The 22,905-nt window shown below is 37.9% G+C and overlaps 1 protein-coding gene across 3 annotated transcripts in view; it reads left to right on the forward strand.

Annotated features, from left to right (window-relative positions):
• The window catches only part of LOC113060197 (FH1/FH2 domain-containing protein 3-like), a 169,383-nt gene that overhangs the window by 95,286 nt on the left and 51,192 nt on the right, over nucleotides 1-22,905 (forward strand). For all 3 annotated transcript variants that reach the window (XM_026229090.1, XM_026229091.1, XM_026229092.1), the window contains exons 4-5: nucleotides 9,173-9,240; nucleotides 12,082-12,187. In XM_026229090.1, coding sequence (XP_026084875.1) covers nucleotides 9,173-9,240; nucleotides 12,082-12,187 — 174 coding nt within the window. The remainder of the gene's footprint in view (nucleotides 1-9,172; nucleotides 9,241-12,081; nucleotides 12,188-22,905) is intronic.

The raw sequence follows: 22,905 nt of genomic DNA on the forward strand, positions 1-22,905 counted from the left end.
CTCCACCCAGTAAATCCTCTCCAGTTTTGCTTTACAGCGCTTTTGAGTGATCTCATCATTACCTGCATTTTTGCCTAATGTTTCCCACCTGCCTGTGTTTATCTCTGTTTTCTGACCAATCACCGACTCCATGTTTGGACCGACTGAAAGGATGAAAGCAGAGAAGCCATTTTTTGTGCTACACACTTGTGTTGTGGAGGTTTTCACTGTAATTACTTCTCTCCATAAATGAAGAACAGAGTGAAGGAGGTGGAGGAGAGAAAATAAGTGCAGGTGGTCTCAAGAGACTTGTTGTTTAAAGTTGTAACGGAACTATTAACGGAAGTAGTGCCAGAACTTTTTTTTTTTCATGTTTTTAAGGAAATCCAAGAGGAAAAAATATAAAAAAAATTAGGCTGGGGAATTGGTTCTGTGCATCATTTTGTTGGATTGGATGGAACTTAAAATGGAAAAATTATGCCCCTTTTCGCAAGATGTAAAATAAGTCTCTGATGTCCCCAGATTGTGTATGTGAAGTTTTAACTCAAAATACTTGTTAAATAGCTTGTTAAAATTGCCACCTGACAATACCGGTCTTAGCCTGTGCGAATAAAAACTCCACTATTAGTACAAGCCTGTTATCTTAACAGAAAACGTTTCGGTTACAATCTACTTCGAGTGTAAACTAAACGAGCCAATGCACATTGGCATGCAATTATTGCATCCAGCTGCCGCTGATCACTGTGTGAGTATAAGAAGGCAGCAGGTGCAATGCATACCAGGTTTTTGCTGAGGAGCCGAGCTGGGGACCCGTGGCTTATGTTCCCTCCTTCGGGGAACGAGGGTTACCATACGTAACCGAGACATTCCCTTTCAGTCGGTCGCTATCAACACCATGTCGGTGACCGACGAATATGGGATCCCTATCAAAGCACCATGGCTGCTGCCCCTTCCAGTGCCCTGTTCGAGCTGCCTACGCCCCTATTAGGTGTAGGCCGGGGCTCAGAACAAGTAGCTCCACACACCGTTGTCAAAGCACTACCTCACTGGGTGAGACTGGATAACACTGGGAAAACGTACCAGTTCCGCTTGGAACCGGGACGCTGCGAAAGCCCCATACTTCCCGAAGGAGGTCTTGGAGGCAAATACACATATAGCATCTGTTTAGGAGTATACAGAGAAATTTGAGGTGAATAAAAACCCTTTTGGGAAGGCAGAAGTCTGCCGTGGAAACAAGGGCTCTAAGGCTATACCGTGGACTATACACATACGAGTACCACTTAGGTCTCAATATGGAACCCACACTTCCATGGTTCTCACAAATTCATCATGAAGGCCTGGTGCCAGACATTCCGCCACGTCCAGCTACTTAGGGTGATGGAGGATCTCAACAGGGTCTACAGTACAGACACTCTGGAGTAGTTTAAGCAAGCCGACACTAACCGGGGCCTCTCAGTGCCACTACCCGTTTGAGGTGAGAACACAGGAGGATACCGGCTCTACACGAAGGCTATAGAACCTAGCGAAAGTGTTAGGGGTCGCCCAACACGCAGCTCTACAAATATCTGTCAGCGAGGCGCCATGAGCCAGCGCCCAGGAGGATGCGAAACTTCTAGTTGAGTGAGGTCGCAACCTGAATGGGCAGGGCACACCCTGAACCTGATAAGCCAGGGTTATGGCTTCCATAATCCAGTGTGCCATCCTCTGCTTAGAGACGGCACTCCCCTTTTCCCGGCCCCCATAACAGACAGAAGAGTTGGTCTGAGGTCCTGAAGCTTTGTGTCCGGTGTGCTCGGACGGGACAAAGCACAGCCAGGGCTGGGTCTGCCTCAGGGGCAGCGCTTGCAGTTTCACCACTTGGTCTTTGAAGGATGTAGTGGGAACCTTGGGCACGTAGCCAGGTCAGGGCCTCGGGATTACCTGGGAGTCAGCCGGCCCAAACTCTAGGCACGAATCGTCGACTGAAAATGCATTCAGGTCCCCTACCCTCTTGATGGAGGCCAATGCAAGCAGGAGCAGAGTTTTCAATGAAAGAAACTTTAGCTCAAATAAATGCAAAGGCTCGAATGGGCCCTGCTATAGTGATTTAAGCAGTAGAGTCAGGTCCCAGGTCCCTCTTTTAGAGAAATTTGCTCTTTAGGAAATGCTCTTTTAGTGCTGAGGCACACAGGGGAATTGGCTGCTTGCAACAGGACAGGGGCAGTGCAACGCGAAGTGTGCAATCCGCTCGACACAGGAACGACCGCTGCTGAAGCGCCGTCTTGCCAACACACAAAGCTTCCGAGTGCGTGCTGAACTTGTAGTTCACAGCAGACACAGTTGGGCAGAGTGATACTAACGCTCGGCTCTGAAGCGAAAAGCTGGAATGCATTGCACCTGGCAGCCCGATAAAAAAATATCTCATGGTGCCATTGCATGCTATTACAAACTTTATAAGCCCCACTTGTGATTATGAGCTTGACTAATTCCAGCGGTCGTCTTCACGTTGCTTTCATATGCAATTTTAACTCCCACTTTCCTATTCACGATCATTCTGGCAGCACGTGAAGGCAGCATCAGTTCTAACTCTACCAACATTAGCCTTACAGAGTGCCAAGAAGGTCTTTCAGAAAGGCATTCTGGAAAACTAATGTGTGATACTTACTTCTGGAGGTGTAGTTGGATCACGAACAGTTGGAACTGCTCAAAACTGCTTTACTCTGACCCTCGTTCACAAAGCAGTCCGGTGTAAATGATTGGCCCAGACACAAACAAATTATCTTCTTCAAAAACAAAATGAATCCACCTCATCTTCAGCGTTTCAGATTTCAGGAGTAAATGGACATGTGGATTCATACATCCAGCTACACAACACCCAAAGCACTTGGGCGAGATTCTCATCAGTGCAGCAATGGTGGATCCTGTTCAACTTGCTGAGAACTCATTTAGGGCGGTTCTGTGTATAAATGTCAGTGTCTGTCAACTTTCATGGGTGAGGCCTGTGGCTAATGTAACATCACATTAGCAGCAATGCTGAAAACAGGTAGTTAGGAGACACCATGTCCATATCCATCCCTTTATGACTACAGTGTACCCATCTTCTGATGGCTACTTCCAGCAGGATAATGCACCTTGTCACAAAGCTCAAATCATTTCAGACTGGTTTCTTGAGATTCACTTTACTCAGATGGCCTCTGCAGTCACCAGATCTCAATCCAATAGAGCAGTTTTGAGATGTGGTGGAACAGAGATTTGCATCATGGATATGCAGCCAACAAATCTGCAGCAACTGCTTGATGCTTTCAAGCAATATGGACCAAAATCTGAGGACTGTTCCTAACATCTTGTTGAATCTATATCATGAAGAATTAAGGCAGTACTGAAGGCAAAAGAGGGTCTAACCTGGTACTAGCAAGATGTACCTTATAAAGTGGCCAGTGAGTGTAATTCTGTCATTATTTACTAATCCCCTTGTTGTTCCAAACCCCTATTACGTTCTTTCTTTTATAAGACGGCTCTTTTCCATGTAAATGCAAAGTCTGGAGCTGTCAAGCTTTAAAAAGAATGCGAAAGCACCAAATAAAAGTGGTCCATACAACTCAAATGCAGTATTTCTTGTCTTCTGAAATCATACAGTAACTTGACTTAAGAAACAGACTGACATTTGAGACATTCACTGATAATAAGCTGTTAACAGTCCATTAAATCGGTAATCATGTGAATCATTTGTGAATGAATCAGACAAACTGGATTCTAGAACTAGAACAGTATTGACATAACAATCTGACTCAAAAGAATGATTCTTTTACAACCTGTTGCCATTCTTGAACAAGTTCTGACAATGAAAATGTTCAACAATGTTTGAAGTCTTCTCTCAAGAGTGTGTCTGTGTGTGTTTTCAGATTTTCCCATTCAGATCCCACTTTAACGCTTGCCCACAGCCCCTACAGCAACTGAGAGGCAGCAAAATTACTGCTCATACTTTTATTGCAGGATAATTATTATTATTATCATCAGACAGAGGCGTTCCCACACAGGTTTCAAAGGAGACATGACCTTGAACCTCAGAAAGTGCTGAAAAGGTTTTAAAGTTGTAAATGCTGATTCATGTTTTCATCCTTGTATTCCCTCTCTTTAGTTTTATAAGGGCCACTCAGGGGCAGCAGGTGCATTTGGTATGATAATATTTGAACCGCAATGCCTCAGGCCACATGTAACTCAAACACACTTTCACTCTTAAAGGGTGAGTTCACCACAAAATGAAAATACGTTCATCCTCGTGTCTCATGTCCAAATCTGTATGACTTCTACATAACACACAAAGTGTATTTAAATGTTTAATGTGAGTTGGCAAACTTGTTCATTATCTAATCGGTAGATTTTGGTTAGGGTAGTGCCATATTCAGTTTTTTACAGGAATGTGCACAATGCTGTGAGGAATTAAGTACAGTCTTCAATGGCTTGTACTGTTGTAAACAACATAGCAGTTGTTCAGCTAATGACATATCTTTCCAAATCACTTTCACTAGACAAAAACAACATTTAAAAAAGTTGAAAGTTGTGATTTTTGCAAATTACATCTTATCATGTGTTCTGTGCCTGTACAGCAACAGTTACTTCTGTTGCATAATTATCACAGGTATTAATTTAACATCGTCCCTTGGTGTGATCAAATGAAAGGAAATGTTTACAGAAATACAGCTTAGAGCAGACAAGTGGATGGCAATGTGAATATTTATTTATTTTGTTTATTTTATTTACATTGTTTCTGCATGAATACCACAAAATGTTCAAAATATATCTATATCACCATTAAATCTGCTTATAAGATAATAACTGCGAGGGTAATATTTATAAATGAGTTTAAAATTAATTTGAATGAATAATATTCAGGAAAGTTTATAAGTGGCTATGTATTTCGGATATGCACTCATTTTATTTTATTTTTAATGTATTAATTTAGTGTCCAAATCCCTTTTTTAGGATTACTGTATATACACCATAAACATGTACATCTCTTTCCTTTCTTTCTCTGTCTCACACTCTCTGACTGGCTCCTTTCTTTCTCTTTCTCTGTCCATTATTATTAATCCTGAATGTGATGAGACAGAGGACAGTACTGAGGGCACTTATCCCTGCCAGCTTGTATGGAACTAATCAGAGCTGAAATCTTTCTCATTAAAGGAGGGCCTCACTTTCCCTGTGCTGCATGTGTATGTGTGTGTGTGTGTGTGTGTATCTGTCTGCAAATATGCATGGCTGTATGACAGGCGGAAATAACTCGGTGACAGGTTTATTGGAGAAAGCCTGAATTACAGCAGACTGTCTGACCCAACATATAGAGAGATCACGCAAACCCGGTAGCGAAATTACTGAGCCGGTCTCTCACAAACATTCCAAAAGAAGTATTCACTGCATGATAAAACAAGATCCGTGTTGTGATTGTGGTTTTATGACTATGGAGAGCTCGAGTGTGTCTGTCGCTGTGTGATCTTCGAGATCATCATCATAATTACGAGACTCATCCAGAAACCTCAGAGAGGAACTGGAGATTAGCTGAATCCGCATGTGTCTGATTGCGGATCGCTGAAGCTCTCTGTCTCCGTTGGGCTGTGTGGCAGTAAGAGGGTCCATGAGAAATGATCCCACCTTCACCCTCCTCTTCATTACCCTTCATCCTCCAGAGATCACAGAGCTCTGCTGCCAGCCTGCCAGTTTACAGACATAAAGCAAGACGATGGAGTGTTGAGTGGTGAAGGGGAGGAATTCTGGGTAACGTGAGAGACGGTGATTATGTAGGTGGTACAATGGTGAGATAATAGAACAAGAGTAGTTTGCAAACAGTTTAATTACCGAATAAATGACTCAATTTGTTTTATTGAATCAAAAGCATACATCTTGACCAATCTAGCCTGATTCCGATACTAATGACTCTTATGAGCCCATTATTTTTAGTGAATCAAGAACATTCAGCATGACTAATGTAGCCTGATTCTTATGAGTCGGTTCTCTTTATTGAATCGAAACCATACAGCATTACCAATATAACCTGATTTCTAAACAATAGAAGTTGGTTCTTTTTAGTAAATCATAAAAAATTCAGTACTACGTGTGTACTCTTAATCATGAACAGATGACTTTCATGAACCAGCTCTTTTTAATGTTTGTTTATTTTAATGTTATCTCTCTGTAAGAAACATTCAGTTATGGCATCCACCAGCAAGGTAATACTGTGTCATGCTAATCAGTCAGTCCTTGATTCTTTTTCCTAATCATGAAAAAATCACTGTTTTGGGACAGTTCTTTTGACGAATCATTCAAAATGACTGACTCAAACCAGACATTGACATGTATTTCAGATGATGTACAAGAAACAGCAAACTCTGGTCAGTAAACTTGAAAATGCTAGTGTTGTTGAAATCCAGTTCGGTGGAACGGAGAGCTAGAGAGAGAAAATGCAGACTCTTGACTTTGTACTGAACACTGAGTTCTGAATGAGAAAGTGGTTCATGAAAAAAAGGAGAAAGCGAAGGCCAAATGTGGATGTCCATGAGTAAAGGAAGCAGCACTTTTTGTCTGGTTTCCTCTATTCTAGCAGCATTAGATGAATGCCAGAGAGAGAAAGAGAGGAAATGATGAATGGAGCTTCAGCCGTGATGGTTTTGAGGTTCTTGAAATTAGGAGATGGAGGAGTTGTAGAGTCCAAGGTTGCTTGAACAGAATGTGCTTTTATTGTTGTTTGTGTTGATTCTAAGAGTAATTTTGCAAGACATGGTGTTAAAGGTGAGGAAGAGAACAAATTACCACCAGATGCTGCTGAGGTCTAAAGATCATTTCTTAAGTCTTTCAGCCTGTATGACAAAAAACAACAACAACAAAAAAAACATGTACAATATAAGTTCAGCATTTTTGATCCTCTGTAAAGTGTGACAACTATGACTCTTGTGCTATAATTGTTTAATTTGTTTAAGTATCCTGAATTGCCCAAAAGTTGTGAACAATGACAGACAGGAGGAGTATAGTTCACACAAAATTTGAAGTTTGCTGAAAACTATCCAAGATGTACAGTTTGTTTCTTCATTGCATTCTTCATCTTTAATAACTGAAGAGGGTCAGAACTTTGTGCAGCACCCATGTGACTTTCTGTTTGTTAAATGAAAGATGGTTTGTCATCTGTTGCTTGTTTGAAACCATAAAAGTGCTTATAGTTTAGAGCGGTGGTTCTCAGTTCAAGTCTTTGTGATCCCTGCTCTGCATATTTTGCATGTCTTCCTTATTTAACACACCTGATTCAGATAACCAGCTCATGAGAAGAGAGCTCCACGCATGAACTGTGTTCCGACTGACCTACACAGTGTTTGCTCCCTACAGGAAATCAGTTCAGAACATTTAATTAAATGATTTGCACTATGCCTCGGCCTGCAGCATCTTCACACACACACACACACACAACTTACTAGAGAAGTGTGACACGATATACCTATGTAAATAAATACAAGTTTAATTCACTTCGAGATCTAACGAGGGCTGGGATTTAGAACCACTGGGTTAGAGGGAGTCAAAAGGATCTTGCAAAATTCAATTATGACTTTTGTTGCAAGAATAGTTGATTATAAGTATGCTACACTAGAAAGAAAATAGAGCATGGTCTCTTTAAAACAAATACATTACTAATAGGTTTCATTTAATGTTAATCTTGTAAAGTTTAGTTTGACTATTTTTTTTTTTTTTTTTTTTCTGGAATGTTTTTGGTAAGTTTTAAAGAGGCGTGTTTATCCTAAATAATTGCTTTGTTCTCCAAAAGCTGAGTCTGAAGTGTGCAGGTGTGCAAAAGGCCTTTTCTCCCTAGAGATGGCTTTGATTTATATTTTGAGTAAAGCCAGATTAAAGTTCTGACACATTGGTTGAAAAGTAAGATGGCTGGCTTTGGTTCAGGCGGTTCTTCTCTTTGCTCCACATGATTTGTTGAGCCCCACAACAGAAACATATGCCTGAGGTAAATCACCGTGGTGTGGTCCTGTCAAACCCAACACAAAGCCCTGTCGTTACTGTACATGAAAACAAGCTCTGGAAATATGTGTCGGGCAATTCTAAAGCTGAACCGGAAGAAAAAGTCCTCTCTGTATTGGCATGTACAGTAAACGCAAATTTCAGCTGAAGTACTTAAGAATATAAATAAAAAGGGTGAATATGGTGCTCCTGTATGGAGTATTGTATTTCTGTAATTATTTGCAATAAAACCTGTTAGCAGAATCATCTCTTCTTTTATTAGAATTTGGGGATTTGGAGAATTAAACTAGAGGGAATTATTTCCACACTAGGACCAGAATTCAATCAATCTGAGTCAAATTGCCAGTTGGCCAGTAACTTTTTTTAGGAGCTCCATAGGTGGATGCACATCTTGTATATGTAATCTCAGAAACTGTGTTTGGTAAAGATGGTTCACTATAATATATCATAATGACATATAATATTGGTAGATGCGCCAAAACATGTTCAGACCCTCTTTACATTGTTGATGACATTACTTAATGACATTATTTATTTAATAGTATACTATTGTTACTTGTCACGTGTATAATAATTTACACATCCAAAAGCTTGCATATACACAAAAACACACACACACACACACACACACACACACACACACACACACACACAGTCTGACATTCACAAACACACACTCAGCAGTAGGCAAGATTAAATCGGACTCTCAGGCTGCCAATATTGAGGTCGGAATGTTAAGGAGAGTTCTCTACGGGGACACATTGAAAAAGAGAAATGGAAAGAGAGCGCAGCATGTTGTGAGTTTCGGCATGTGGTTCCATATATAGCTCCTCAGAGCAATCGATAAATAGATAATCAAGGATACTGAGGGAGAAACAGAAAGAGAGAGATGCATGTTCATCAGAGGTGCTGAGTCAGAGGCTGAGTCTGTCTTTAGCTTTTGCACTATGCACTTAGACATTACTCTGCTCAACTCTGACACACGCTGGAACTCTGAAGTACTGCGGATTGAACAGTAAATGCTATAAAAGAAGCAGAGTTCTTTACCTGGGCACCAAAGTCCTTGAGTTACAGAGCATATGTCCCTTGAATATATAAATAAAAAATAGTCCAAAAGGCTCTATCTAAACCTGTAAATAATTAATTAGAAAGTAAAGCACATGAAGATCAACTAAATATATATTTTCCCTGTTTTCTCCTGCAGAAAAGCTCTACAATTCGACCGGACGTGAGCTGCGAAGAGCACTGTTCTCCCTCAAGCAGATCTTTCAGGTAAGCTTTCCCACTTCGACTTAGTATTAGCGCAGAGCACCTGTTAATGTCTATTTGGTCAGGAGTACATGTGTGTGTGTCTGTGTTTTCATGCATGTTTCAGCTGTACGGCTATGCTGGAATTTCTCTCACTGCACAGAAGTGGCCAGATACCAAAGCTGGAGTCTCCATCATTGATTGTTTTTAAAGCTGTGTTGGAAGCTACTGTTTTTCCTCTAGAGGAACCATGTCTGACCACCGCATTCTGTGTGTGCGTCTGTGTGTGTGTGTGTGTGAGAGAGAGATTAAATGACTCTCCACTAAAGTTGAAGTATTTTTAATGGCAAAAACCCCTGAAACTTTCACACCTGTCAACAAGTGTGTAATTTAAACCTGCCAGAGGCTATGCATACACACACAAATACTCTGGAGCAGAAACAAACACGAATGCTAGCTTTGTCAAAGCACATGCAAGACTATTTGCTGGGAAAGCTACTGACCTGTAGCTTGTCAGACTGAAAACGACTCATAATCCAAAGTAGTTAAACAACAGTGATGCCAAATCTGTCTTTTTCAATGTAGTAAACTTGTTTGGTAGCTCACCGGGTACAGCATTGCAATTGGCATGCAGAGAGCTTGGGTACAAACACCATTTAACACAAGCCAAAATAAAGCCTCAAAGGAGTGTGCTGAATTCATTTGCAAATTACAGCGAGGTGATGCCACATGCACATTTTTCCAATGAGCTTGGGTTTATTGTGACACACTGCGCTCTCTTCCACCCTCAATACCCATGACTGAATTGTCTTTGAGCAAGGCACTGAACCCCCAGTTGCTCCACGGGCGCTGGATGTATAGCTGCCCACTGCTCCGGGTGTGTGTTCACGGTGTGTTCACCTCTCACTGCTGTGTGTGTTTGAACTTGGATGGGTTAAATGCAGAGCATCAATTACGAATATGGGTTACCATACTTGGCAAGTGTCAGGACTTTCACTTTCACTTTAAAGATATAAAGTTGCTATATTTCGATTCTGAGTGATATAAAGTCACAATTACGAGAAATAGTCACACATGCATGAAACAAAGTAAAAAAGATACATAAAGTCAGAGCTGCGAGATACAAAGCTGCAATAGCGAAATTTAAAACCATAGTTATGAGACATGAAGTTGCAGTTGTGAGATATTGTGACTTTTTGAAAGATAAAGTCGAACTGTGAGATAACAATTCACAATTACAATAAGCAAAGTTAAAAATTGTGAGACATATAGTAATGTCCGTTTGTGAGATATACATAGTTGCAGTTGTAAACTAAAATCAGTATATATGTAAATAGCAGTATGATGCAGCTATTGTTGGATAAAAAAACAAAGTTTGCTACTGTAAAAGCTACACTGTTTTGGAAACAGCTGCTAAAAAATGTAGATAAGTTAGTAGCAGTGCTGCTTTTAGTTAGTTTCTCCCACAACACTGACACACACACACACACACAGCCAGGCCTGGGACAGAATTCCAACTCAGCAGTTCCAGTTATTGAAACTGATCTCATAATCCTCCTAATCTCCTTGCATTTTAATCTAAGACATATGAATCACTTGCAAACAATATGTATGAGCAGTCATCTGATTTATCCCTCGACTCAGGAAGAAAAATGGCAAGAATTGCATTCTTCATGCTGTGGTGCATTTTAAGTATATTTTGCATGTGCAGTAAAATGAATTTCTCCAGGCATAGGCATATTGTGTCATTATAGACTGGCCGTGCCAATATAAATTCCACAAATCCAACCCCGCTAATCATTTTCAGATCAGCCAATAGGGTGTGTCCATGTGAATCCCAAAGCAGAAGAAATAAGATGTAGCCCGGTTCACTTCCACACATGACACACAGGGTAGAGGAAGGATGCGTGCTGTAATCACAGAATTAGTGAAGTGTGCCCAGCCGTGGGCTCCATAAATCAAGCGGAGACACGTACCGCTCCTCACATCTCTTCTACAGTGTGTTTAATGGGCTCTTTACTGCTGGGAAGCAGTCGATCGGCACTTAGCAACCCAAATTTACTCAAGCCCAAACACAAAGGGTTTCCATGGGCTGGAAGTGAAAAGGATTTAAAACTGTGTGTGCTCAGTGAGGGAGATCTGGAGGAACTCTACAGGGACGAGTCCAAGACGGCTCGATAAAACAACACTCTGTAGAAGTGCATTTAAATATCTCTCCAGCTTAGCTTAAAAATAAATCATAAAGTAGCTTTTATAAAATATAGTAATTATATGAAATATACTATACATATAAAACAACTGTATTAAATTGCTATATTTTATTTGAATTTTAGAAAATGTATTACATTTAATAGACTAATTTTTAAGTGTAAATAAAATGTAATAGATTTTAACTGTTTTTGTTTTTTTGTTTTTTGTTTTTTGACCTTTCAGTCGTTTATCAAAGCATATTGGGATACTTTCAGATTATTTTAAGAAGATCCCAGCACCTGGTGGACAGAGAGACTGCAGAACAATGCAACATGTGTTGTTGTAGGAGTGGGAGCGTGGAGAAATTGCTGACAGAATGTTTGACAGATAGGAATTCATAAGCTTCAGAGTGGGCCATGTCAGTTTTCTGAAAACACAACTAGACCTTTCTCCAACTCTCACCTTGAAAGTGTTTTGCAGTCAAACAAAACATCTGTGGTTGCATTGTGGAGTTTGAATTTCTTGATGGTTAATTGATGGTAGAATGTTTAATAAATTGCGACCCCCCCCCACACACACACACACACAACCTGTGTTGTGTTTGTGTAGATTATGTGTTTCTTCTGAATATTTTGTTCATACATTACATTTCTGTTGCTTGTGTTTCTCTTTCAGGATGATAAAGATTTGGTGCATGAGTTTGTGATAGCTGAAGGACTCACATGTCTTATTAAAGTGGGCGCTGATGCTGACCAAAACTACCAGAACTACATCCTCAGAGGTAACACACTACCAAACATGACATGTGTGGAATGTACAGTATGTGATTAAATTTTTTAAACAACTACCAAACATATAAAACAAGTACTTTGGATGTTCAAAATCTTTTTTTTTTTCTTTCTTTCTCTCTATTTTTTTCTTTTATTCAGCAAGGATGTTACATTGATAAACAGTGACAGTAAAAACAATTAAAATGTTACAATATATATTTTAAATAAATGCTGTTTTAAAAATGTTCTGTTCATCAAATAATCCTGTGAAAAAAAAAGAAAAGAAAAAAGAAAAAAAAACATATCACCATTCCCAGAAAAAAATATTAAGCAGCACAAGTGTTTTCAATATCAGAAACAGTGAAGAAATGTTTCTTGAGCAGCAAATCAGCATATTATAATGATTTCTGAAAGAACATGTGACACTGAAGACTGGAGTAATGACTGATGAAAATTCAGCTTTGCATCACAAGAATAAATTGCATTATAATATATATTAAAATAGAAAGCAGTTATATCACACTATTATTGTTTTAATCAAATAAATGCAGCCTTAATGAACATTAATGAACACAAGACACTTTCAAAGACATTCAATCAAATCAAAATAACCAACACTTTGATCTGTCTTAACACTCCCATACTACTGAGACTCAACCAGGAAAGATTGTGAAATTATTCTGCAAACAAACTACATAAAAAAAATCATATCAATATTATACCCCAGCAAAATAATATGCAAATATATTATTAAAGAATTTGTTATATTGCCCCAAATTAATTTATAGCACAGAATTTTAAGTATAGAACAGGAACCAAACAAACCATAAACAATATACAACAATACCAAACACCTACAGTATACATCCAAACCACAGCTTAAGGAGTTAAATTACTACAACACAATAAATCTTAAAGTTGGGCACCAAACATTTTCCACCCAGCATTAGTAATTGGTAATAAAGCATCAGAATGTCTTCTTTTCCTCAGAGGGAGGGGCGGCAGGGGGGTTGTTGAAATTCGGTTTATGATCTGCAACATCCTGCCAGGTCTTTTTATTTAGCGCTTAAGCATGTTGGCCCTGCCCTCTCACAGTTTGCTGTGAAATGTGGTTGACCTCTCGGGGAGGATTTCTGGCCCCCTTTAGACCTTCCCATTGGCCTGCAACCTCATCCCCAGGAAGAGGAAGCTCTCAGTGGCCTGTTAACATGCCCGACCTTTCACCTCACATGCATGGGGAGAATAAATTAGCCAGAGCAACCAGGAGCAACACATTTGTTAATTGCAGTTATTGGGGTCAATGAACAGTGTGTGTGATGGTGCTTTTCTGCGCTTGTTTTGTTTGCGAATGTGCACACGAGTGGTTACATCTGGGCATCTGAAGTGTATTTGTGTGGAATACTTGTATGTTTAAGCTTGAGGGTATCAGCTTCCCTTTTTAAAAGCTTGTTTATTATGCAAGTGGGTGGCGGGGCGTCTGTGTGTATACAAATACACAAAAGCAGAACATTACATTAGAGCCGTATTTACTGTATGCATTGTTAGGAGGAATCTAGTGCAAGCTGCTCTGGCCTGTTATTATTTGTATTACTTCAATTTGAGCTGTAACTGTCTCTCAGTACAGGAAAAAAAATCACAGAACCTTGACTATATAAAGGGTCTATGGCTAGTTGCATGTTGTGTAATTATTGGATTGATGGGGTGTATGATTGCCAAACAATTATTCAAAATGTCAGCTCCACTATGCCATTTGATTTAAAGACTTAACATTTCACATGCACATCTCTTTCCTCATGGGTAAGAAATGTGCCTCAATGACCTATAAGTTTCACTTTTTTTTAAGTATATATATATATATATATATATATATATATATATATATATATATATATATATATATATATATATATATATATATATATATAAAACTTCATTTTCAAGGACATAAATGATTTTACAAATGGCTGTTACTTAAGTAATGAACAAATAAATCAGTAAATCAATTTCATCTCTATATATTATGTATGTGTATTATATGTAACCTGTAACAGTTCAAAAGTTTGGGGTTCTGTAAGATTTTTTTTTTTTTTTTTTTTTTTTTTTTTAAAGTTTTTTAGGCTCACCAAGGCTTAATTTTATTTTCTCAGAAATATAGAACACATGGTTATATTTCGAAATGTTACTGTGATTTTAAATAACTGATTTCTATTTAAAAAATATTTTAATATTGTAATTCAATTCTGTGATGGCAGAGCTGAATTTTCTTTACTCCAGTCCTCAGTGTCACATGATCCTTCAGACATTATTGAAGTATGATAATTTGGTGCTCAATAAACATTTCTTACCCATTATTAATGTCAAGCTGCTTGATATTTTTATGGAAACCATGATTCTTTTTTTTTCAGGATTCTTTGATGAACAGAAATCTCAAAAGAACAGTATTTATTTGAAATAAGAATCTTCTGTGACATTGTAAATGTGCTATCTTGCTGAATAAAACAAGAGTAACGTTAGTTCTGGCAGGTCACGTGAGTCAAGCTTGCATAAGCTGACTCTCAGCTAACCCACATCTACCTATTAGAATACTACGCCTGTCACAACATTCTTATATAAGGTGTATTCAGTATTATTCTGCAGCTTTAATACTTGTTCATGAGCAAATTACCCTCCTTCCTCCCTAGCTCCACCTTTCATCACTTGGCTTTCCGATATTCTTTGTTTTCTCAAATCAGACTTCTTTTATCTTGAATAATGTTGTTACACTAATATGTCATTAAGAACAGGATATCTGATAACTTTGGTTTTGTTCTGTTTACCCTATGAGGGTTATTGCTGTTTTTATTCAGAACATAATCATACCGCCAATCCAAACTGTATGCTAAGTGTTAATAATTTTGATGTTAGTGGTTCTGACGGAAAAGTATTCTCTTTTTATTTTCAGAAATAGAAAGATTTTTGATCCCGAACTTTTAAATAAATGATTATGGTTTTTGTTTGTTTGATTTGAAAGCTACATGAATTCAGTCTTTTATGCTCTGTAGGAGAGCTCGAAGTGGTTTGTTTACTCGGTGCTGTTTGTTTATAGTCAAAGCGGTTGGATTTACAGGATCAGGAAATGACGACAGACGCCTAAACACTAAATCCGCATGTTAAAACTTACTGGTAGTCTTTACGATTTACAGCCTGTCCACAATGACAGCGGTTTTCTGTAACCCAAAAACAAAGCTACACATTACTCCCCATAGTATAATATTTCATCTCTAGCCCAAAATGGAAATACATGTTTGTGCATTCGAAGGACTGACTGGTACAGCAGTTATGCTAGACTTTCCCAGCAGAACGTCAAAGTATATTTTTCAGTGTGAAAGATCTTCAGAAGTTTTATAGAGTGAAATAGGCAGTAAGAATGTGGCTATTCCTTTTCAGACTTCCACATTTTATTTTATTTCCTAGTTTCCACACCCATATGATTCATGCTGCTGCTATGCTTTCATGGACTCTCAGTAAGTCTCAGCACACCTTTGGGTAACAGCATGCCATAATTATCTTTAACTGAGCCTGGTTACTTCTCTGGAGGATTGTCGTGCATCCTTATATTTACAGGTAAATTAGTTTCAATGTAAAACACACTTTTGAAATGAAGTTGCATTGTCCTGGTGGGACCTGATTTCAGTGTGTTTACTTGCAATCAGTGCTTGTGCCCTGGTTATAGGTTTGTACCCACATTGACACAAACAACCCAGTTGATTAAGATGCCAAATGCCAAACTCACATCTGGGACAGAGCGAAACTGAAAGAGAATGAGAGATATAGCAAGCGAGATCAAGAGGATGCTGATGATGACAAGCTGTCTAAATGATAGCTTCAATCCATTCCCGCTCATTTGCGATTTGTTTACTTCATTTTCTCTGTTTTTGGTGTTTTTGTGAGAGTTGGTTGTGTGTTTGGAATGGATTGGTCTTGCTGTGGGAGAGAGCTAGTGTTGTAGCCTCTCTCTCTGCAGCATGGCTGTAACCTGGCTCACAGATGACCTAGTTTCTCATGACCAGAAGAAGAAAACTTTTCCTTCTTTTGGGAACATGCACACATGTACACTGGGTTCAAAAAGTCCGCAACCACACTGAGAATGTGTAATTTCTTTTTTCATTTAAACCTGGAAATAGCCATAAGATTGTGTAGGCTGAATGTTTTTATAATCTAGTGGTGTGGAAGTGTGGAACTTTTTTTTTTTCTTGTTACTGATGCTATTGTAAAAACGCACTATTCACAGTCAACTATTATTAATTTGTCCTATAAGCGAAAGTACATAATCATATTAATAATAAAGCAAGTTTCTAAATAGTCACGTGATTTCTAAATGGCTGCCCCATGTGGCAACTTAGTCCACAAAAAATAAAACAGATAATACTCATATCAGATCAGATATTTATGACCCTATGATTTACAGTCTGGAATAGTCAATGATAGTTATTGAAAGTCAGAGCCAGTGTGCAGATTTTCAGTAGTAAGCCTTGACAGATTACACAAAAAAATCACATAGTGTATAATGTGTGCAGACTTTTTTTTTTTTTTTTTCTTAGAATTTTTATAATTCTATCCAGTCAGAGGCTATCAAACATGTTTGATATTTTGAGCCGGTGTTTTGTTGATTTGTCCTACCCTGTCAGATTTTGCTACCTTCCATTAAAACAGTGGATAGTACAATTTGACAACGAAAAATGCTATCTACAAAGTTCTGGTTTATTAACATCTACACCTATCCTTACAGTAATGCAAATACAGTAATTATGTGTTATAGTCACAGTTGTAGCTAGAAAGGATACAGCTACAGGAAAGAAACAATAAATACTTTCTAGATTGTGTTTTATTAAAGTCTACCTACCCCAACTCTAAACCTGCCGTTACAGTAATGCAGATACATTAAATATTGTTATTCAGCATGAGAAAAATGACACAATACTGATGTGCCCATGCGATGTAGGGAAAATCTGATGGGACACTTATTGTTTGTCTTGTGTCTCCTAGAAGTGTATTCCACCTTATATATTATTTTATAATACGTTTATTATTGGTATATTTTTCAGTTCATGCATTCACTTGAAATCAAAACAATGACTTTGGCTTTGTTTACGCCATTCTATACTTTGTAAGCACAAATGCAGCACATTGACACATTTAAACATGCATTTGTCTATGCAGATCCACATCTTGTCTTGAAGGAATATGACATATCACGGTGAGATAAGGCTGCTCTTCTGCTGGGCCGCTCTTGTTGGTTGCATTAAGCACCTGGGGGATCATTGATAGGATTACTAGAGTCCTGAGATTTCAGCACCATCACTCCAAGCCAAGTGCATGAAAACACATGAAGAAGTTGGGTCAGTGCCACAGCATAAATCTGGGTTTACACCTTCCCTCTTAACACACTCTATGTTCTGTCCAACACATGTGCACGCTTATGATCCTATTTTGTTCTATTAGTGAAAATGAAGGCTATGAGGCAGCTGAATACATTCAGGTATGTAGATCGACATGACAGACTGAATGTAAAATGCTAACCAGGTATTTACAGTTCGATCCAATAAAACAACATAGAACATATTTGAACTAATAAGAAAATATAAAGCAAATATTTACAAGTATATACAGGAAATCATTGTATATTTTTTTTTCAGAAATCAAACTAATCACAAATGGAAGTAAAGACTTTTTTTTATATAATATATTACGGTTTCCATAAATATATGTAGAGCACAACAGTTATGTAGAGCATACACTTGATGTACGTCTCACAAAATGTTCAGAAATGTCAGTGTCTATAAGAGAAGAGTAGACATATGGATACATTTGTAAAAGTGTGACAATACAATAGAGAACTCAATTCAGTCCGGTTTTCTGAGCACACACAACAGTATCACGAACACAGAAAAGGCCTCTCTGTCAGCGAACAAGTACTTAATTCAGTATTTCATTAAAAAGAGGACCATGTTCTTGTTTCTTTATGAGAAGTGGTTTTATTTAATTTTAATATAAAGGCATGTTGTGTCACTTAAATCTGTGTCTATATTGCATATTCAAACCTTAATATCATTCATATTGATAGATGTTTCCTACAAGAACACATAATGAGTTTGGAAATTAGCAAAATGCTTAATAAATGCATATAACTAAACCCATTAGATGAATTTGTAACACTTTATTTTAGGGTCAACTAGTTGCTTAATAGCATGCATATTAATAGAATATTTGCCATTTATTAGTACAAATTAAGCACATATTAATTCCTTGTCCTACATGACCTTATTCTACAGTGCATCCCTATTCCCTAATCCTACACAATATGCAAACTTAACAACTGACTTACTAGGTATTAATTAGCATTATTAATTAGCAAATTAGGAATTTATTGACGGAAAAGCCATAGTTAATAGTATATAAGTGTTACCGATTAATCTTATAATATTTAGTCGACTAAGACTAGAACTAAAACGATTCATATGACTAATATATATATATATATATATATATATATATATATATATATATATATATATATATATATATATATATATATATATATATATAAAACTACATTGCAATTTAGTCAAAAGACTATGACTAAGATTAAATCAAAATTTGCTGTCAAAATGAACACTGGCTTCCACAGCATGTGAATGTCTTCACTGTTGTGCACTTAATTAAACTGTGATTCACAATAATGTGCATATTATATTGAATTTTATAGCATGTCTGTCACTATTTTATTTCACTGCTTGATCATGGGTATGAAGTGTCAGAACTTTTGGTTCCCATATAAAATCCCTGCTAAAACACTAGTGTCCCTCTGTGAGCTAAGTTTGGCCCTGTGATTAGGGCCCCTCACACATGCACCTTGGGGCAAGAGGCCTCTCAGTCGCTGCTGTCCTTTCCTAGACCTGAGCCAGTTCTGCCCTCAAATCACCATCTTTGTGGTTAACAGATAGATGTGCTATTAAATTGATTTTAAGTGTCCATGTAAAAATAACTCAGGCTGCCTTGTAACCTGAACCTGGCTGAGAGAGACAGAGATGAATCAGGCCATGACACTTGGTAATTGTAAATCATGTGAGGGCCAGAGAACTGATCCCTTATCAGCCCGTAGTCTCCCTCACCCTGTCCAGGTATCACAGAGGTGTTTATGGAAAAGAGATTAATGCTGATGATATTTGTGTATGGTGTATTGTTTGAAAGATGGGACAGCACAATTAGGTAGCTACATTTCAACCTTACATAGTACAGTGTGTATTTCACACAATATGATGGATATCTATGTACAGAGATAGACAAAGTTTTTATGTAATGCTTTAGGTATCAGATGGAGGCTTTTCCAGTTCTTGCTGGAGATGACAAACATTTTCTTGAGAAATGATGACCTCATGAGGTCAATGCCATTATATGAGAGGGGATCCTAAATAGTGAAGTCCAGCACTTGGAACAGGCCTCCTCTGAGCCGCTCTGAAGGGTTTCCCCCTCTCTCCAAGACTTAGAATCACACAGCCAAAGCACAGACGAAACGAGACCTGTTGGGCAGCAGCCAAACACAGCAAACCACTGCAGAATATCTACTGCTCTCAGCACATGTGACTTAATGGTTTCAAGGTTCAGATCGCGTTTCAAACACTTCGTAAAGGGATACTTCACCAGAAATGAAATATTTGTCATATACTCACCCTCATGTCTTTTCGCACCTTTTTGATTATCCTTCTTCCGTGGAAAACACACACAAACACTCAATCACTCACACAAAAAAATAATAATTAATGCATTGAGAATTGCAATTACAAAAAAAAAAAAAAAAAAATGTGAAGTGGAGCTTTAGGGACACTGGATTTACTTAAAAAATATTGGTGACAGAAATCGTATGAGGTCAGAGGGTCACAAATCAAACTGATTTTACTCACTTATGAATCAATGACTGCATGATCCAATCCTTATTAAAGCTTGAAAGTTGCAGACGTTTTTCATACAGTATGATGCTAGCAACCGCATGATCATGGGTTTGGTTTTCAGGGAATTTATTCATTCAAAACACAGTAAAATCAGTAATACTGTCATTATTACAATTTAAAATGTATGTTTTAATTATGAATCTTGAAAACTACAGTCCACTTTCATTGTAATTGCATATGAAACAATATGACCAGTACATTCTTCAAAAAGCCTATTAATCCCTTTAAAATCCTGAAAAACTGTCTTCCCAAAGGGTTCAACGTATCCTTTCTTGTCTTATCGAGATATAAACTTAAAAAAAAAAAAAAACATCCTGGGTTTTTTTCTTTTCACTTTTTTTGTCAGCCATTTGTGGTTTATATGGCGTAAGCGTGAATCAATAGGAAAATATCTAGAGCATCAAAGCAGAAACAGTCTTTAGTCATTAAAGACTTCCACCGTGTGTATATTATTGTGATGAATAACATGGGTCAAGTTCATTTCTGTTTAGTGTTTACCAGAAGTCCCTTCTATTTTTACCATTAGACTTAATTACATATAACCTCTTGCCAAGCAAGAGGAAACCAAATAAGCTAAAAAGAGTAACAACAAAAAAAGACTTCCTCTCTTATCCTTTTGTTTTCTTTCAACAAGAGTTTGTTCTAATCATCCCATGAAGCCATTAACTTCCTGATTTGATTAAAGAGAGTGTGGTGATTTGAAACATACATCAGGAACAGGAGGGCATGTGACACTTTCTGAACTGTGTGTGGCAGCAGTGGTTTTGTTAGCATCTGTTGGAGTCTGCTTACTCTGTCGGGAAAACTGTGGATGGCTGCAGCTGAGTCAGAGTGACTTTAGATCCACAGCCTCCATCATGGCTATGAAGTTTAGCTTCAGTTCGGCTCCACCTGACTGACCTACATTCAGAAGGACCTGATCCATACCACATGCCTGAAAGTTCCCTTAACATTTCAAGACACAATGTTAGCATATGTGCTAAATGTTCCTTAACATCAGGCCCACACAGAATCGACGCACACATAATCAATTTTATTATTCTGCTGTTTAATACATCTTACCATTGTTTTTCAATAATTGAGCTCAAAGAAGTAAACTCTCCAGATTTTGGCTGTGCCAACTTAATAATAATACAGAAAATTATTCCATTATCCTTCCATTTGCATGCTCTTCAATACAGATTTTAATCTCCTGGCTGGCTGCAACATGCAAGAAAACATGATGTGAAGCTCCTTTTCAACAGATGTTGTTCTGTTTTCTCCCTCAGCAGCTGCTTGAGCCAAATGTATAACAGTTTTTGAGCCAGTGATTCATAGCAGCCCATTGGCTATTCCCTTGTATATTTTAGCTCAGAGGTTTTGATCAGTACATAATCTGTGACCCAGTAGCAATGGCTAAACATTGTCTTGTACTGGTTGAGCAAAAAACGCTATTGTTGGTGGTTTTCTGCTACCTTTTTTAAAGGGTCAGACTTTTGGTCTGAATATGTTAATTAAGGGAGACCTTATGTCCTCTTTTTCCTGGACTTGCCCTGAGTGGGATTTCTAAATTGCATAACATGGCTTTGTTTTTCTGTATATATATATATATATATATATATATATATATATATATATATATATGAAGAGTTTGATTTCAAAACAGGACAAATGCCTTTTTTTTTTTTTTTTTTTTTATTGCATTTCCGTCAAAATAAGTATTGTATCTGGGCCCGGTTCCGCTCTCTATTAGCGTTGTTTGAGCTCAAGACGCTAGTCACCGCCACTGTGCAGTCTTTAGAAATAAGCGCAGTACAAGTCAAACTATGGTATGTTGTCAATGTTGTGGCTCAACAATGATTTTATGTTATGGACATTTTAAGACTCATAATAAAATATGTTCGCAATGGATACAGGCCTATTTATGAAGTTGACTTTATGTGGTCAGAACTAATATGGTGGTAATTAGCCTAGGCTATTTTGTAATGTAATTAAAGCGTTTAAATTGGCAATCACTTTTGATAATTAAAGTCTGGCAAACAATTTGGCTCTAAATGGCTAAGATCTATAAATGGTTTAGCATGGTGGTGTCCAGTAAGCGACCAACTATGGCAGCAATCCAACATGTCCCTAATTGAATCAAAGACAGAGCCGGATGCGGAGCCATTTAGTCCATGTAAATTTTTTTATTCAGCAAAACTTAAGCCCTTTTGACATTTTGCCTTACGTGGCTATATTAAAAAAAAATTGCCTCCCAAGACAGCTCATTATGGAGCTGCTGGACCTTCTCAGACCTGCACTTGCCAGGCTAATGTGGCGGAATTTTGCTTTAAGCCCTGAAGTCCAGCTGCTTGCAGCGCTAAGTTTTTTTTTTTTTTTTTGCTACAAGGAGCTTCATCGAGGTCTTGGGAGAGGGCTACGGCCTAATCAAAGTACCTAACCATTACTAATATAAAAGTGTATTACATAATTTTTAGAAGTCGAAGAAATGTCACAAGTGGCACAACGGGATAAGGAGGGTGGATGATTAGCGAGGGATACCCAGTTCGTCTAACCGTCACAACATACCGTGTGAACATATTACTGACCATTTGATAATTTAATTTATAGTCTATATTTTACTGATAACTTAAACTATGTTAAAATAAATGTTACTCTAATAATTTGAGGAATGTTTCATTTGCATAGAACTTGTTGTCTTTCTTAATGCTGTATTGCACCTTCGCGTGAAGTGGAATATCGATTCCTGAGCAATCAATGCC

The sequence above is a fragment of the Carassius auratus genome, chromosome 41 (genome assembly GCF_003368295.1).
Source record: "Carassius auratus strain Wakin chromosome 41, ASM336829v1, whole genome shotgun sequence".
NCBI lineage: Eukaryota > Metazoa > Chordata > Actinopteri > Cypriniformes > Cyprinidae > Carassius > Carassius auratus.